Source organism: Anas acuta, chromosome 2, assembly GCF_963932015.1.
Source record: "Anas acuta chromosome 2, bAnaAcu1.1, whole genome shotgun sequence".
NCBI lineage: Eukaryota > Metazoa > Chordata > Aves > Anseriformes > Anatidae > Anas > Anas acuta.
In genome coordinates this window covers 79,691,976-79,710,049 of record NC_088980.1, presented here as the reverse complement: position 1 = coordinate 79,710,049, position 18,074 = coordinate 79,691,976, and the positions used below count along the sequence as shown (strand labels likewise).

General features: G+C 41.0%; 1 protein-coding gene across 1 annotated transcript; it reads right to left on the bottom strand.

Moving 5' to 3' along the window:
* Positions 1–1,434: 1,434 nt before the first annotated feature.
* On the bottom strand, positions 1,435–17,800 carry LOC137851574 (uncharacterized). The gene is made up of 15 exons (XM_068672820.1): positions 17,643–17,800; positions 16,382–16,559; positions 15,520–15,633; positions 14,017–14,151; positions 13,503–13,620; positions 12,993–13,135; positions 12,305–12,460; positions 11,059–11,460; positions 6,600–6,776; positions 6,128–6,214; positions 5,613–5,750; positions 4,937–5,054; positions 4,300–4,442; positions 3,471–3,638; positions 1,435–2,952 (listed from the first exon to the last, which is right to left on the bottom strand). The coding sequence occupies exons 2-15, from the start codon at positions 16,547–16,549 to the stop codon at positions 2,548–2,550; spliced, it is 2,472 nt and encodes an 823-aa protein (XP_068528921.1). The 5' UTR covers positions 16,550–16,559; positions 17,643–17,800; the 3' UTR covers positions 1,435–2,547.
* Positions 17,801–18,074: the final 274 nt, after the last annotated feature.

Genomic DNA, 18,074 nt, shown 5'->3' with positions numbered 1-18,074 from the left:
TCTGTAAGGGTTGGCCTCAACTGAGGGCAAGACCCTGGTTACCATGAAAGCAGTACAGAGAGTCACAAACAAAACTCTTCCAACTCCCCTTTTCCCCTTTACTTGTGGTATGAGTGAGGGGATGCACAACATTCAGCATGGAAAGACCTTTCGTTGGGTTTGGCACGGGACTCTTCCCATCTTTCTTTGGGCAACTTCTGCTATTACACAGCATGACTCTGCAAACAGGGTTAGTCTAAGACAAGTTTAGTCTTTCCCAGTAATATTGTTGAATACACACAGCATAGACCTTGAACTAATATGCCATAAGGCCAAGAATTAATATGCTTACCACTCTGAGGAGCCTTTGCTGGCCAGGCATTACTCAATAGAGGGAGGTCTTTGTTGCTCCCCAGAAGACGCTGAGCCTTGATGGTGCAGGTTGTTGCCTTCCAATTACTGAATTTTTTTAATTGAGGTTTCAAAACCTCTTTGTGTTAGTGTTTCTCCTTTTAAATCCTTGCTATGCTAACTATTCAATCCTGACAATAGCTCCTCTATTTGTGGTTTTACTTGACTTAGTGTGTGTGGCCATTACTTACAAGCTTTTTGACACCTTAATGATACGTTTCTTAATAAAGCTGAGTCAATAGTATGCAGTTGGGCTGCACCACTGCAGGTCTGTGATGACAGACAGCTGAACCCTGTTCTGGGGGTTACAGGTAAGGGAGGGCACTGATTTTAGAAGCAGCACTTTGTACAGGGAAGATGATGCAGGTGTACTTTGTTGGGTGGAGGCATATTTCCAAATAGACTGCCTTTTGTCGAGGTGGAGGGTGAGCTGTAATTATAGGTGGAATTTTGCTGAGAGTGTATGTTTTTACAGTACTTTCCTCCTCAAACCTGGTTGCCTGATATAATGTTCTCTGATGTGTGGTTGCTTTGTGCTATAATGGCTACAAAGCTTTGTGCAGTTCCTTATAGGCATAGGAAAGCACAGAAAGAGATATTTGGAAGCTGCTTTTGAGGGCTACAGGCTCAGGTTGGACTTCTTATTTCTAGTGTATTGTGACAGGCAGATGAGCCTTCTTGGTAGGTTCAAATGGAGGCAGGTAGTGCAATAAGCTGTGGTCAAAAAGGGAAAAGGAATGCTTACCATGAAAGAAAATTCAGATGCTTTGAGTCTCTGAGCAAAAAATTGCTCACCAGAGTTTGATTTGATTTGTTGTGTCTAGTAAATGTGTAGAATAACATGTTGAGTAAGGGCATTTTCAGTGCTGTTTGATGCCTAGAAGAATTAAGACACTGGTGTATTAAGACACTGACCCAGCTCTTTGTCTTTTGGGGTGATGTGGTGGTTGGTTTGGAATGGCATGGGTAGAAATGTGTGTCAGCCATGCATTGTAAAGGATGCTCTAAGAGAACCGGGTAAGTCAGTACCCTGAGTAGCACAAACACAACTCCGAGTTCATTTATTGATTAAATGCAGATCATGGCAAAATTATGAAGTAAAGCATCAATCAAATTCTCACTGGTGTTCCTCTCAGAACCAGAATGATCTTGGCTGAAACGCACTCTTAACTTACAAATTGTACATTTATCAATGCATGATATCTGATATCAGGAAACTTTGCAGGTATTACCAAGAAAACAGGTATAATTACATTAAATTAAAAAGAGGAAGCAGATTTGGATTCTGGGTTTTTTTGATTGCATATCAATAAGAGGCAGCAAGCAATAAGACATGTTGCTTGTAGTTTTCTTAGCCTTTATGCTGGTTGGAACTCTTAGCAACCTTATCCTTGAAAGTTTAGAGAAATTAGGACGTACTGCAAAACGAACAGAAGTCGGCAATTAAATGTTAAAGGCTGGACTGTTTTCCCTCACTGCCTCATTTTTTCATGAAGCTGCAAGGGCGATATAGAGAATGTGTGTGATGTACCTGTGTATATGTGGTGAGATGGGGAGATAAGGGACATTTTGAGATGAATTTGGGAAATATTAAGTATTTCATTAACTTCCAACAATCTTTAAAATAGTGAAGATAAGGAAACTATATTTTAATGCAAATGCAGATTTCCCAGTAAGGAAAAGAGAGTATAGCATATAGATTTCTACATATATATATATATATTTTTTTTCTCTTCCTTAGGGGATTTTTTCCTCTTTGAGAGGTCTAAAAGTATAGGCTGCATTTCCCTTGAAGTCAGCACCAGGCATGGGGCTAGATGATGGGCTGCATGCAAAAAGCCTTTATGACTCCTCCTTACTCTTGAACAACAAAGCCAGAAAAGCAGGTTTGATGCAAGGGAGCAAAATTCAGCATTCTGCTTTCTGTGAAAAGCTGTCTCATTAGCACAATGGAAAGCAGCTGCGGAATGACAGTCTTTGAGGCACAGGGTGGTTTCTGGGTGCTGCCTTAGTTGGGGGTGTGTGGAAAGAAAAAGGACATAAACTTTCAGTACCTACGGCTATATGGCTTAAGGCTGAGCTTTGAATGCTGCAGTTCACATTTTTCTATTGATAAGTGAACTTTAGATGCTGTCTGGGAGCAAGGAGTAACTCATTCTAAGGGGAGCAGAATCTGCCAAAAAAGAGGATGCTCTTGGATTTGTTGTGTCTGATGAAAAAGTGGAAAGGGTGATCAGCCCTGAATGTCAGAACATTGGTAATAAGTGCAGTTGTGGCTATGGCAACAGCAGTAGCGGCAGCTGCCTCAGTGCCTTCCTCATCAACTGCAACAAAAGACTGGTGAATAACTTTGGTGATAGCCAAATCCTTCTTAGCACCCATTCCACTGAAATCAGCGTTGCTGGTGAAGGCAAGGCGCATTCCCATGATGCTCAGATAATCACTGAGGTCGAATTTCTCCTCCAGCTTGAACTTAGGCAGCTGCAGATCCACAAGAGTATTTGTCATCTTCTTTGAATCAGCCCACTCAGACAGCTTCTCATATGTCAGTTCTCTTTCTAGCTGTTGTTCAAGAAAGAGAAGAAATTTGATAATTGCAAGGGAAACGCAGTTGGTTATAAAAATATTTTTTTCACCAATTGACTGAGTTTTTAAGTGGCAAACTTAGCCTTTAGGTGAAAGCACGAAATATAAATTGGTTTCACTGATGATCAGAGACAGAGTGTAAAGCAAACAAGGGACACAGCGTTGCAAGTTTTTGAGCACCACCTCTGCCAAATTCATTGCAGAAAAAATACAGGGCACCCAACGCCTGCAGCTGCCATCCCCTGAAGTACTTCTGTCTTCTCTTTTATTTCAGTCATCACGTGAAAGAAGTTGCTGGGAGATTCCCAGCTGTGTGCCAAATGGCTTGGTCCAGTTACGTACAGATGTCAAGAGCAGGATGAGATAGGTATTAAAAGAAATTAATTCAGCCAAACTGCATGTCCTCAGAGGGGGAGATATGGTCACTAGTCTGTCCTTTTTGTTTTAACATCTGGGTGGTGATACAAAACGGATATAGCTTTTTTTTTTTTTACCTGTTCCAGACCTGTAGTACCATCTTTGATGTCATCGGGAAGTAGGATGAACATACTGAGTTCACGTTTCACGTACGGTAGCTCAATCATTTTGAAGTTCATTGTTTCCATGATAAGAACTGGAAATACATGTCTCATATACATCATCTTCACAGGCTTAGACTTGTTCTGTAAAGTATTTATGTATGGGTTACAAATTATGCCTTGAAAAGAAGAATGAAGATGACTTATAACAGCAATTTGTCATAATTTTTCCACAGCTCTTCTTGACTGGGAAATATTGTAGATCTTGGCATTTGCCCCAGAGCATTTTTCTGGGGAATGAGTTGACTGATTTTCTCTTTGCCCCAGAACATACACAGCAGCCCACAGAAGGAGGAAGAGAGAAATGTCTGCAAAGATTAGGGGGACAGAGCAGGCATGGCATACAGCCACCCAACACTACAGCAGAGAAACAGCTTATGGTTTAAGAGAGCAAATGTTGTGCAGTTTTTCTTCACATCACAACCCTTAGAAGACAACACTCATTTCTGTGCCAAGGGGCTGACGATGAGGGGAATTTTAACCCTGTTTTGCAAAAAGGCCTTACGTGACTCTAGTTAGTTTCTGGAAACTGCATAATCTATCTGGATCTAGTTATCCTTTGCCTGAGCAGTGTCTTGACGCTGCATAAATGTTGGTGAGCTGACCACTGCCATGTTTTGCTGTAACCAGCTTTTCAGAGAGTCTGTTTAGTGCAGGGATACGTAAGGACTGATGAATGGAGATAGTGCAGCAGGAGGTACTGTCACCAGGCTGTTCGCTGCAAGGAAGGCAAAGAGGAGCTCACCTTGCTCAGTCGGAAGGGTTGCGTGTTTGTTATTCCTCCGTTAAATTTCTCTTCCCATTCTGCCTTGAAGTAGATGGCATTTACCAGGATCAGCTTGGTGGAGCTTTGCACATCTTGTGAATTCAGCAAATTCTTGATTTTACCTTTTGAAATCAGAAAAGTCAGGTTTTATTCCAGTGTAGCATGGTGAGGGCGTTTTGTTTGTCTTTCCTTCAGTTCAGCTCTGTAGTGAAAAAGTCCATGCCTCAGTTCCCTACCCCCTAATTCGCTTCCCTGGCACAAATCAGTGAGTCTGTTTGCTGTTTCCAAAGCTGCCACAGCTTCATGGCAAGCAGCAGGGAGCAGAAAGCTGTGTGCTGCCTCTGCCAGCAGGTTAGGCCAGGCACAAGGAGGCTCACACCTCTGGGCAGTGCAGGAAAGTTCCTCTAGGCAGGCACCCATCCCCACCTGCCTTGGAGGAAGTTCCCCAAAGACCTCACTGAGGTCTGTATCAGGTATTTCGGGCTGTCCCAGTGCTGCTTTTGCTCTGCCCTCCCACTGCATCTCTGCTTGCTGCCCATTCAAGGGCACCTGCCCAAAGGGAGCGTCAGGCTGACTTATTAGCAGAGGGAAGATGTTGGAGTCAAGCTCAACTTACCCTCAGTTTGCTTTTCCACCCAGGTGTTGATTTCCTTCCTGGATTGTTCAGGTGCTGTTTTAAAGTTAACCTTTTGCGGCTCTGCCTTGTAGTATTTCTTGCTGAGCTGTATGTATGTCTGGAAAATGGCAATAAAAAGAAAATAAGAAAGAAGTTCTATGATGTACTGTATTTTTTCAGCCCCAAAAAGGAAGTTGCTAGCTCTTGGATTTCATGTTAACTTCTTGTGTATAGAGGGCTGTGGGATCTAGCTCTTTGCCCTCTATTGGGCCGTGAGTTAACAGTTAAGAAATAAGGACAGAAAATTCCCCGCTCTTCTTCCCAGTTTAATTTGGAGAAGGGAGAAAGACAGTGCATATCCCATGGATGTGCTTATTTTAATGTCCCATTTACAATTGCATGTGTTGCAAATCCTAATAATAAATTTCCTAATAATAAAGCCATACTGCATGAAAAGAAATCCTGCATTACTGTCAAAGGATCCTTATATACTGGGAGAAGGCCAACTGGTATTTTCCAGTGAAGCTTATCACTGGAAGTCAGGGCTCTTTATGTGAAGTACTGGGAGACAGCTTCAAACCTGTTCCATTAATGACAAGTAAATACAGAGAAAAACTTTTTTTTTTTTTTTTTCAGCTTTTCTTAATCCTTTCTGAGGTAAAACTGTTCAACTTACAGGCAGCAATGGGTAGGTTTTTTCCACATAGATACGGTTGGCACTTCTCAGTGAGTACGTGTTTCTGGGTTTGTTCATGGCAGTCAGGAGCTCCTTGAAGCCAGAGTGGATATTTTCAGCTTGCTCATGCTCAGGGTCCTTGGAAAGAGAAACCATACATTTAACGATTACATTTTTAATGAAATTTTCAAAACTTGCAAAGTGAAGCATGTGGGGAGAGATTTGTGTTCCTCTCTCTTGTATTTTCTCTCTCCAAATTTACCACCACTGCAGTTTGCAGGGCTCTGTTAATGACTGGTTTACCATACAGTAAACCTTCCAAAATATCCCAGCGACTTGTGCTTCTTTTGAGTCTGAGTGAAGAGAGCTGAACTTGAACGTGTTGTGAAGCATGTTGGGTTTTGTACTTTAAATATAACGAGAGATACAGGTGAGAAATACTGGACTGTTAAAGCTATATCTGGACATTTTGATTCTGGAGATTCTTTATCTTATCTATTATCTCTAATAGATACCATTTTTCTTCTTTTTGGTCTCCCCCGAGAAGGTCTGGCCACAGAAGATGACCCAGCAGCTCCCGCAGCTTTAGTGAAATGAAGAACCTGCAGACAGAGTTTCCAAAGGTAAGAAACAGGCATGAAGGGACTTGCATGACCTAAAGCCTAATGGAGATAAAATGGTTGTTTTGTTTTACTCCTTACGATAATTCATTCTGCTTGGGTGACTAATCAAAGGGATGCTGAAGTTGTAGCATGTGTAAATCCCACAGAGTAACAAAGGACAGCACTGCTCCCCTCCCAGAACATCAGCGTTCATGCAGGCTTGCCACAAAGCTGAACTCCCTTCCACAGCAGTTGCACTCAGCAGTAGCAATGCATTTGTGTAAAGCCCAATGGTTTTCCCCAAAGAGGAACACCGGGCATTTCCCCAAGTCTTAACAGGAGTGCTGGGCAATGCTGGGCACCACAGCTTCACAGAGCAACCTACCTCTCCTATCTCTCTCGCTGTATTGCCTTTTGCACCCAGGTATGTCAGGGCCAGAGCAGATGATATACTCCAGGGGGAAAAGAAAATGTTTTTGTCATTGTTGGTCTCATTCAGCTTCTTGAAAAGATCAACTGTAAACTTGCCAACTGCTTCTGAGACCTGTTCCATTGCTACAATCTGGAAAGAGGCAACAGAAGGAATTTTACTGTTTGAATGTTTAAAACGATGCATGCAATGCATGTTAGTGAGAAATGTTACATGTGCCACACAATGCATGGGTACCTACTAAAACTAATAGCCTAGTAATATGTTTTATCTTCCATGCAGATACTGTTTGCCACCTGTTAGGAGCAGAAATTTGTTAGGTTTTTGTTACTCAGCTGATATTTCTCTATAATTATAGATATGTCCTCTTTTACAGAGCTGTGTTTTTCTTTGTGTTTCTTTCTGCCTTTGGTTTTCAAAAGGGTACAGATTTTTAAGCTGCATATTTTTGTTTCGTTTCATTCTTAAATTATTTATCAAAGTAATGTTCTCAGGGGAATCTAAATATTTCTGCGGTTTTAGTACATGGAGTCATAACACATCTAAGCTTCCTGCTACCACATTTTTGATCTATATAGAATTAAGAGCTGATACTGAGAATGTATTTATGCATAATTCTTAGGCTTATTGGCTTTCCCTGTCTAGCTACCCATTTCAACTAGTATAATGTATAGCTAAGTTGTTATTTGCTTTTAGATTGCAGTATTTTATTCATGAAATACACCTCTTCTGTACATTCTGACAGTTTTATTTTCCCCAGAAACTGGTGGATTCCTTGAAGCTAGAAGTATTCCAGACTTTGGGATATTTGCCCAGTAGTACCTGCTTCATGTTTTCCAATCAAGAGACCAGAAAATGTTGTTGTTGTTATTGTTGTCATCATTATGTAAAGAAAGCTTGATACGTATGGAATGGCACTGCAGAAATATCTCAATTCTACAGGTAATTATGGAGTGGTTGCTTACCAAACCACTACAGCTCTTCTGGCAGTCACTGTGAAATCTATACCAAATCTGTACCACAGAGTGATTTCCTTTGAGAACTCGGCCAAATAAGCATCAGGATAGAAATCTCTCTGCTTATCTCTAATGTATACTCCTCTGAGTCCCTGGCCTGATAATGCACAGTGCTGTGCTGTTGCAGAATGAAAATGGCCTTTACTTCACCTGAAGTATGGGACTCCTTTATCAAACTAAAGATTTTAATTAATAAGACAGTTACTGCCCTGAGAAAATCTTCCTTCTTGTGATTAACTCTGCCCTCAACTAACTGTTTTCCTTAGCCAGACAAGTTAATTTTCTCTAAAACTTGACACCTAGAAAAGCACATATCAAGAGCAATGATTGCAGTATAACACTGGTATGTTACAATTTACTTATACAGCCATGCAAGGTACAGACCATCTTTTAAAAGCATCAGAAAAGTTACTTAAATTGGTTTAAATATTTACCTGTGATCCCGTGAGAGAGAAGACTTAAGCCTTGTCCTCAGCCAGGTTCTGTGCCCGTGTGTGAAGCAATGAATAAATTTAGAAACATGGTATGGCTTGCACCTCCCTTTCCTTCTCCCCTACATCCAGGCTGTTCCCGCCTACACAAAGCTGCTCTCTACTGAACCCCCAAAAGATGTCATGCAGTTTTGTCCTCCTTGTTGACCTTGACACATTTTAGTTTTAGGCATTTCAAAGGGACAATGTGGATTATAATCTCAGTTTTGCTGTTCCACGGCAGTAGTCTACTGATAGGATAGCAAAACTGTTCATCTACTCCAATGGTCTCCTGATGTTGTGTAGACAGCTTGTCTATTTTTAAAATAAATGAACCTAGAAAAAGGGTTATGGAACCAGAATATATGATTTTAGTTTCTGAATGTAAGAAGTTATGGTAGACCTCATTCACCTCTCCAGCTTTTCCCAGCTGTTACTCTTGGGTTTTGAACAAGGTACATCAGCATTAAGTGGCAAGAGATCAGTGACTGAATTAGACTCTGGGAGTCCAGCTTCAGAGTCAAGATCAGAAGGAGCACAGGCAGAGGCAAAGCTGTGAAAGAGGTAGGGCTGGGCACCCCTGCTTCTCGTCTTGGTGAAGAAATCCTGTTGCATTCTTGGCTGGGAAACACCTATGAGAAACACTGCAAAATATTGAGCTGGTGTGCCGTAGTTGCATGTCCTTGAAGAACAGGGACTGAAACAACCCCAGTGGCAGGACTCGAGCAAAGATGGAGTGGAAGAATACAAGAGGGGCAAACATGGCATAGTGGTCATCACCCTGCTGTCCCAGGAGAGAGCAGGGCTGGTGTTGGGTGGTGGGAGAAGAGGAAGGTGGTGGCAACATCTGTAAGAGTCTGGGGGATAGGGGAAGGGGAATAGAGGAAGGGAAGGAAACTGTACTGTGTGCTAAGCATTTTGCTGCAAGCCTGATTACAGGAACAGAATGGGTCAAGCCTTCTGAAAAGTAGCAGAAATCAGTGTTGTGCAAGGCAATGAAGAAATGCCAGAAATTAAACAAGTGGTGGTTTTAGTATGATGAGCAGAGTCATCAAGAAATCAGGATAAGATAAAGGCTCACTGAATGGTTAGGTGGTGAGAAAGGCCACGCTGGAGAGACTCCAAGTTCCAAAGAAGTATGCTGACAGCAAGCAAGCTGGCTCCCTCTGCTAGTCAAGATGCAAGAATGCCAGAGAGGATGAGAAATGGAGATGAGAAGGCAAAAGGGGTGTTGACAGCAGAGGAACAAGAGAGAGAATCACACAGGTTGGTTGACAGGGATTTCCAGAGGCCAACTCCCACTGAGAGCAGACCCATCAGTAGATAAGGTCAGCCACAGTCCTTACAAGGGTGGAGTTTCCCCAGCTTTCCTGGGCAACCTGCTCCAGTGCTGTGCTGCTCACCAGGGGAAAATGTTGTTCTTCAGCATGCAACTCACCCTCCAAGTTTTGTTGCCATTTGCCTTTGGTAAGGACCCAGCACCGCCAAGAGGACATTAACTCTGTCATCTTTGCAACTGTGCTTAAAATAGAAAAGGTGACTGATATTTCCAATGACTTTAAAGGCCTGTGCCTGAGTTTGGATGCATGTTGTCAATGTTTTGTTTCTCCTTGGCCTCTTAGATATGGCTTTTATATGTTCCCGAGGAACACCAGGAAGTGCTTGAGAGGCTTGTCCATGGAGACATGAAGCCATTCCATTGGGCAAAGCACAACATGTTGGAAATGACACACAGAGATCCTGTGACATGTTTCACAGCTGAGACAGAATGCAGCACTTGTGAGGCTGGATGGGGATGGAATAAAGCACTTGCTTTACAACACTGTCCCTGTGCTCCTTCCCATTTGGGAAGCAGAGCCAGAAGAAAGCAGAAAGGACTCACTGACAGCCAGCAGTCTCATCTCTGCAAGGAAAATGGGGTCCTGCTTTCCCAAGAAGGGATATTTCTAGTGAGATGCTGTTGGTATGTGCATGTGCTGTAACGAGACCCAGTCCTTCCCTCTCTGTTCTAAATTCAGAGAGCTAGGAGCATCCTCTACAGACGTGCAAGACTGATTAGGATGCTCTCCTTTTTAGGAGAAAGAGCTATGGCAACAGTGAACACCTAGAGGGGGATTTGCGTGTAATCTTCCAGAAGGTGCTTAGAGAGTTAGCATTACAGACTGAATTCTCCAGTTTGATCTTGCCTGCAAACAGTGAAATAAGTGCCAAAGGGAAAAGAAAGTAAAGCAGTGCAGTGCTGGGCTGGCAACCGCTGAGTGAAGGAAAGGTGATGACAAAGGAGAGGTTTTCAAGGCACATGTTTTATTTTCCTCCAGTTCTGTGTTGTTGTTTCAGTATTTGCCAATTGATGTAGGGCAGAGATTAGAAAGTCCATGTGTTAGCCCCTTTGCACACAAGAACAAATCACCAGTATCAGGAACACAGAGGAATTTGCAGTTTTATTTCATTACCAGCTGTGCTAGGCTGTGAAGTTCTTACAAAACTGAGGAGGAGAAGGGCTGTGGTTGAGGTGACCCTCCCGGGACAACCAGCTTAACAGAGATCTTTCTGCAGGAAGGAGTTTTTCCTGTTTCTTTCCTTCTTATGTGCCAAAGCAAGTGTGTTGGGAAGTACTCTTTTAGATCAACCTGGTCTGTTGTGCATAGTGACAATTCTGGTTTGGAAAGCACTGAAAAGACACATCAATGTTGTTCTGCCACATTTTGGTGCTTAGGGTACCGTTCTACAATTTTCGGGTTCTTTGTCCATGAAAGTGAGCCAGAGGCTTGACTTTAAGTTATTTTTAATATGTGCTCTCTTCTAACAGAGATTGTCAACAGTACAGGAAAATGGTAAAGTGCACAGGCTGTTGAGAAGTTCTTCATGCTGTGGATTGTGTTTGTTATTGTTGTTGCAGGGGCTGGTTTAGTAACAGTCAGTCTTTTAGGGGGAGCAGAACCTTCCCAAGAAGAGGATGCACTTGGTGCTGTTGTGTCTGATAAAGAAAAGGAAAGGGTGATCTGCTACAAAAATAATAGCAGCACCAAGGCTTCGTGATGCCAGAGCTGCTGAACTGGCAGCTGCTGCCTCTGTACCTTCTTCATTGACTTCCACATAACACTTGTGAAAAACTTGTGACAAAACCAGATTATCTTTCTCTGACATTCCTGTGAAATCACCTTGACCTTCAGTGAAGGCATCTTGTATCCCCATCTTGCTCAAAGCAGATTTGAGGTTATATTTCTCTTCTACAGTGAACCTGGGCAGATACAGCTCCACTTTCATTTTCTCCATTAATTCCGGGCTGGTCCACGCAGACAAGTTTTCAAAAGTCAATTCTCTTATTAGCTGCAGTTAGTTAAGAAGAGAATCAGAAAATTAGACAGTGTTCAAAAACCTGGGCCCTAAAGCTTATTTCTTCTTTTTTTTTTTTTTTTTTTCGTAAATTGAGAGCTTTTCAAGCTGTTACAAGAATATAAAAAACAGCAGTGAAATGCCAACTGTGAGATCTTTTCTACTAGAAGGGAGTATATTGCTCTATAGTAGGTCAATGCAATATTTGAACAGTTCTCAGTAATCGTCAGGGGATATAGCAGGGTTAAATGTTTGTAAAACAACAATAGTGTTAACAATAGTCTGCTCACATTTCACACAGCTCACATTTCTGTCTTTTGTATACCTTAGAATTTACTGAAAACATTTTTTTTTCCACTCTATGAACACCCACTAACATAAATGAGAATTTAATGAGTTTACTATCTGGAGGCAGGATCAGTGTCTTTACAGAAGGTGGCAGTGTATATATATGTTAGCTCTGGACATACTGAAAAGTAATGGAGGCTGTTCAGTTTGGGCTTTTCTTTTTGAATGAAATCACAGGTCTGAATTGGTACAGACAGCGAATCTCAGCCCAGCTGTCTTTCTCTCCTCATTGTTCTTCATCTGGAATTAGAGCCAGTCCTGTTGGGTTTGGGCTGCCTCTTTCCAGAGGCCATGAGCAACATTAGGAATCACAGAAATGCCACATGCCAAGAGCTAAAAAGATCTCCAAGAGGTCCAATTTCACAGTGTTGGGCCAAGTTTGGGGTTTGCTTTTCCTTGAGTCTGATCAATCTTTTACCTCGGATGTGCATAAAATAAGTAAATAATGGCATTCTTGTTTCTCACATTATTTGAGTTCTCTGCCCCTTACCTTTTGTAGGCCGGCGATGTCACGCGGTAGGAGGATAAACATGCTGAGGTCATTATTGACGTATGGAAGCTCAACAACATCAGTCTGGACTGATTCTATGTAGGTAAAATTAAATTTACCACTCAGGAACATCATTGGCACTGGTTTAGTTGTATGCTGCAACAAATCAAATGAAATGTTTGAAATTTGTACTCTGAACAGTAAAGCACTAAGTTGAAATAGCACAGTGAAGGTACATCCTTGTAGCTCTTGGAGGTGGGACACAGGATCTACAGACAGCCCCTGGTCTTCTGGGAAGGTGCTTGGAGGCTAAGCAGGCTACCTGAGCTGTCTAGGATGACACATATTTATAGGAAGTTGTGTTCCACTCTGATTTATTGTATAGTTAAAAATGAAAATGTATAGAACTAGTCTGTATGGTTTTGTTCACCTTGTTTTTCCTGCCTTAAGAGGAAAATGGAAGTTTGTTTCAGGTCAGCTTCTGACAATTATACTTGTGCTTCTGGTGCTAGTATGTGTGTGCAGTCTTTGTACTGAAGATGTAGTAAAGAAATTATACCATATGATTTAAAAGAACTAATTTTTAATGCTCTGTGGATTTAAAGAATGACAGGAAATTCTTTCCTCCATCTTTTTCAGTGTTTTTTTCCACATGCAGTCCAATATATAAGGCATTATATTCACATACCGTGTTTATTCTGAAAGGCCTTTGCCTGGTAGCTTCAGCTTCAAACTTTGTTGCCCAAGTTCCTTTGAAGTAGAGTGCATTTACCAGGACTAGCCTGGTGAGTGAATCTATGGATCCAGGAGGCAACAGATTTTGAATTTTACCTAGAGAAAACCAAAGGACATTTACATATTTATGCAGCTTTACTGTTTCAGAGTAAATGTTGGAACAGTTTCTGTAGATGTAAGCCAGGGAAATTATAATTGCTGATATGGCATGCTTTTAACTTGAGATTATTTGTAAATACACGGTAACCTTGATTTATAAAGAAGAGTAAGCCTCGTTCCTCTCCCTTTCAGATAGAGGAAGAATTTTAGTAAGGGCTTTCCAGCAGATGACTACTTTAGGAAAAGTAGTGATTGATTTACGTTTCTGAGTTGTTTATCTGCCTTGGGCCCCTGGGGTACAGAGACATTGTTCAATAGTGAAATTGCCTCCTTTAGGACTAGGAGAGAAGAGGCTGGAGCTTACCTTCAGTCTGCTCTTCAACCCTGGAGTTGATCTCTCTTCTGATTTCATTTGCTGCTCCCATGAAGTCAGCTGCTTGTGGCTCTGCATTGTAGTATTTCTTGGCTAACTGTAAGTATTCCTGCATTGCAAGAGAGACATCTGTTTGTTGCCTGCCAATGTGAATGCCAATAAATAACTAGCCAAGTGAAAACACCATAAAAATGACATGGGCTACAAGCAACAACACTTTGTCAAAAGAACAAATTATTCTTTTTAGTAGAAAAATGCAATTTCAATGTTTTCACCTAACCACATCTGTGAATCATATTGAAATTAGATACACATCCCATAAAAGTAAAATTATAGTGTCTGAATTCTCAGGAAGAGTCTCACAGGAAGTATGTATGTTACCGATAATAATACAATTGGCAGATGTAATGAAAATATTTAAAATTATATCCTTTATGGTTTGTTGTCATAGATAGAACATAAATGTTGATTAGCACTTTATATTATGAATAAATGGTGTACATACCTTACTGAAAGGCAGTGATTTTTCTCCATATAACTGATTGACACTTTTAAGCATGTAATTTTTATTGGGTTTGTTGATTTCCAAGTTGAGTGCTTTAAACCCAGTGTGGATATTGCCTGATTTGCCAATTTCTGTCTTCGAGAGAAGGAAAAAAAAAATGTTATTCATTTGTTCTGTAAAGCTGTTCAGATTTCTAATTTCTCTCCTCATGCAGCTTGGTATAAAGTATTGCCTGTACTGCAATGCAAAAGTTGTACTAAATTGGACAGCTATGAAAAGAATCATTTGAAATGGGAAGTTTGCCCCTACCTTTCTTAGCCTTGCTCTAAATGTTAATATTTTGTAAGTTCTTTATGTTGTAGCAATTGTGGTAAATTGTTTATATGGAAATAACAGGATTAAATGAATGTGGACTCAAACTCTCAAACCACCTCAAGGAAATCAAGCTGTGAAATAGTAAACTAAACCTCTGTGTCTGTACTGTATTCATCTTGTCATTACATCAGAGTAAGAGGCATGAACAGACATTTAAATTTCTAAGCTGTTAGAATGGTCCCTTTGCCCTGCCTCCAGTGCTCCCTAATTTTTACAGTTTGGATGAGTATTAATCATGGGGAACAATCCCTCCCTCTCCTGTACATGTAGAATAAGTGGGTTGTTGACGTAGGCCCCAGAATAAGACTTCCCACTGTGGGATTTGAGTGTGGGATGCAGATTCAAGTTCCCATTCATCAAAACTCACTGCCACTAGGGTTTTGTGGGCAGACTTCAGGGAAATGGCTCACTCCATGAAGAATAAGTATGACGGGAAATAGCAGGGAGAACTTTAGACCACCATGGCTGATTTGTCAGTGAGGAAAAACTGCTTTTACTGACTCAGAGGAATTATGCTTGATTTCCAGATTTTTCCATTTTCTTAAATTACAGTTAATTTGATAAAAGATGCCTGCTATTCTGTCAAAGAAATGTCTCAGGAATATGTCAGTTTCCATTTCTCTAAGATTTATGGCAAGCAACTATTGGTCTACCTTGGGAAATTCCAATATGCCAATTTATTTTGCTAACTTATTGAATGAAATGGAGACTAATTTCTGAAGTGTATCAAGCATAGGTAGCCTGTAAAAAATATTTCTATTTATTTTATTTTATTTTATTTTTTGGTTATGTTGATGCTGCAATCAAACGTGTGGGAGACTAGCTCCGTTATTGTGATTTGTTCTCTCAGACAGGGACCATGCCTTTTCAAAAAGATCAAGAGATCTATTGACAGGGAACAGTCATGTTAGATTTTAAATTTTGCAAATTTGAGGTTAGATTTTGCAATTCTACCTAAAAATGGGAAGTATGTCGTAAGTATTGCATTAGGTGAAGGTACCATAGGATGCTGTACCAATTAATTGTGTACTCTGCATTTGAGGAAGGCAAACACATGCAAATGCAAACATGGAAGGAAAACAAAATGTTACAATGCCCATAGTATGATAGCTAGATTTGGTGAGATACCTTCTGGAAACAGGCACGTCGATTTGATAGATATTCTTCTGTTCTGGAAAAGACTTGCATTCTTATGGTTGTGGTGACATTTCTGGCTCCTTCAACTTCATTAAAGTGAAGTACCTATAGTGGAAATCACAATAATAAATGCAACAACAGAAATTTTGCTGTTTCAGTAAAATATTTCAGTGATGTCATAGGACTGGTGATGAAAAGAGCCAAATTCAGATTTTACCCTTGCATCCGGTCCTGACTGAATATGGAATTTGGTTAGGCTTGAGGCCCATGCTTTCAAAATGGCTTGAACTCACTAAGCTGAGGGTTGCAGGGCAAAACTCTAATGTGCCTGGCATTTCTAGAGGAATTTGCCTGCTTTGAGTTAGCCCCTGGGCTGACAAGACAATGACTGGGAAGAGGCAGTTATCTCCAGATAGGGAAAAGCAAAAGTCTAAATGGAGAGATGCTACATATCAGAAAGCAAGAAAATGCTGGGGGCAGATTCATGCCCTGAGTACCTTGCTCTGGGCACGTGGACCTTACTCTGGGTGCAAAGGGGTGCATCTAAACTTGGAGCACTTCTCAGAAGACACATGGCTTTTTGTTTTGTTCTGTTTTCCCTGCTTCCTAACAGGAGATCTCTCCCTTCTTTGAGACCACGCTGCCCCTCTTTTGTCCTGTAGCTTAGTAGTTAGCTGCTGCCTTAGCAGGTGGGACAACTTCTTTTGCCTTAGCAGTTGCAAACTCACCAGCTCCCATTTGTTGGGGGCCTCTGTTTGACGAAGCTACAGTAGGCTTTATCTTTTGACCTGCACAATAGAGGATGCTATTCCAAGAGATCAACCCTCTCAGACCTTTCGGGGCCCAGACTCACCTTTGCCATCTGATCTGCAGTGTTACCTTTCGCTCCCAAATACACGGTAGCCAGGACAGATGAAATACTCAAAGGGGCAAACAAAATATTCTTGTTGCCATCTTCTTGACACTGATGCTTGAAAAAGTCAAGAGCAAAGTTTGTGTTTGCTTTATTTAAAGCTTCCATTATTCTGAACCTGCACAGAAAGGGAGAAAAGATGCTATTAGGTAAGCATTAGTTGTGACTGCTATGTATCTACAGATTTCTTTTCACCTTTTTTTTTTTATATATATATTTATATTTATTTTTATTTTTTGGTGATTTGAAAGCTTTCTAAAAGTATTTTCAAAATTTGTGTCCTTTATAAGATTGCTAGTGCAGCACAGTGATCCCCTGCATGACTGAGATTCACTGGTAGTGTATGCTAATTAGACCAAAGGCAAAATCTAGACTGTGCCAGGTATTTTCTTCATCTCTCCTATGACCTCAGGGAACTGAGTGAAAGTGTGCTGGCCTGTCAGTACTGCTACACTATTCGTTTCTGCCAACTTTGCTATTCATAGTGTATGAACACTCCTTCATTCAGCAGAAGTTCACGTGGAGAGACAGATATCCACGCAAAAGACAATCAGGAGGAACAAATGAAAACTCATTGGATCGGCATGGTTACACTGTTGCACCACCCCAACTTCTGCATGGTGAGAATCCTAAATTCCCTTTTGACTTTCAGTAATTTCCTGAAACTCTGTCTTATGGTGCTAGACCAGGTCCTAACTTCTCAACCTTCAGCATGACAAGGTTTCCTTAATCAGTAGACCACATGTGCTGCTATTTACGGTCTGCATTGTGGTCGTAGCTGAAAGCCCTAGGCATGGACTAGGAGCTATTCTGGTTGGTATAGGATGGCCACAGAATAAATTGTTCTTGACCTCAGCAGTTTGCAAACCAGGAGCTGTCCTCATGTACATGAGAACTGAAGAGCACAGGTATAAATTAGCCAATTTAAGCAAACACAGTAGTTCTCACTTTGCTATGACATATATGCTAGCCAGTAAGCTCTAGAAATTACATAACTATGTAAAATAAATTGCTCTTCCTGAATATTTCTAAGACTTTGCCCCTTCTAGACCATACCTGTACCATCTTAGTAAAATATTTTCCCAAGCATTTGTTGTTTCCCATTCAGATCCCTGTTGCCTTTTCTCTACGCATTTGTCAACAAATTAATATCATCCAAGAGCACATGAAATAAATAATCTCTAGAAATAATGACAGTTACCTTGTTTTGTGCAGGGAGAAAGACTGCTGCTCTGGGTGTCTCCAACGTTTCTGCGGTTCACACGAAGGGTAGGCTGAATTTATACTCTGCCTGGCCAGTTCTGCAAAGGTTCTTATGACTCATAACTATGCAATTTATTTTGCCCTGAAGGCCACATCCCTATGGAAGGACTGAATCATCTCAGAGTAGGATGTGAAGTGATGGTGAGAATGATACCACAGAAAGACCTTACAAAACCAACTGCAGAAATACTTCTATAAACATTTTTGTGGCAACAGGCTAGTAGCAACTTGAACCATCACTACTTGAAACAGCATTTCTTTTGCAATTTGGAGGATAAAAAAATAATCAGTAGCTGACCTGCTTTTATGATTCCTCTAATAGAAAAAAATTCTGAGGAACAGACAATGACATCATATTTGTGAGGTTTTT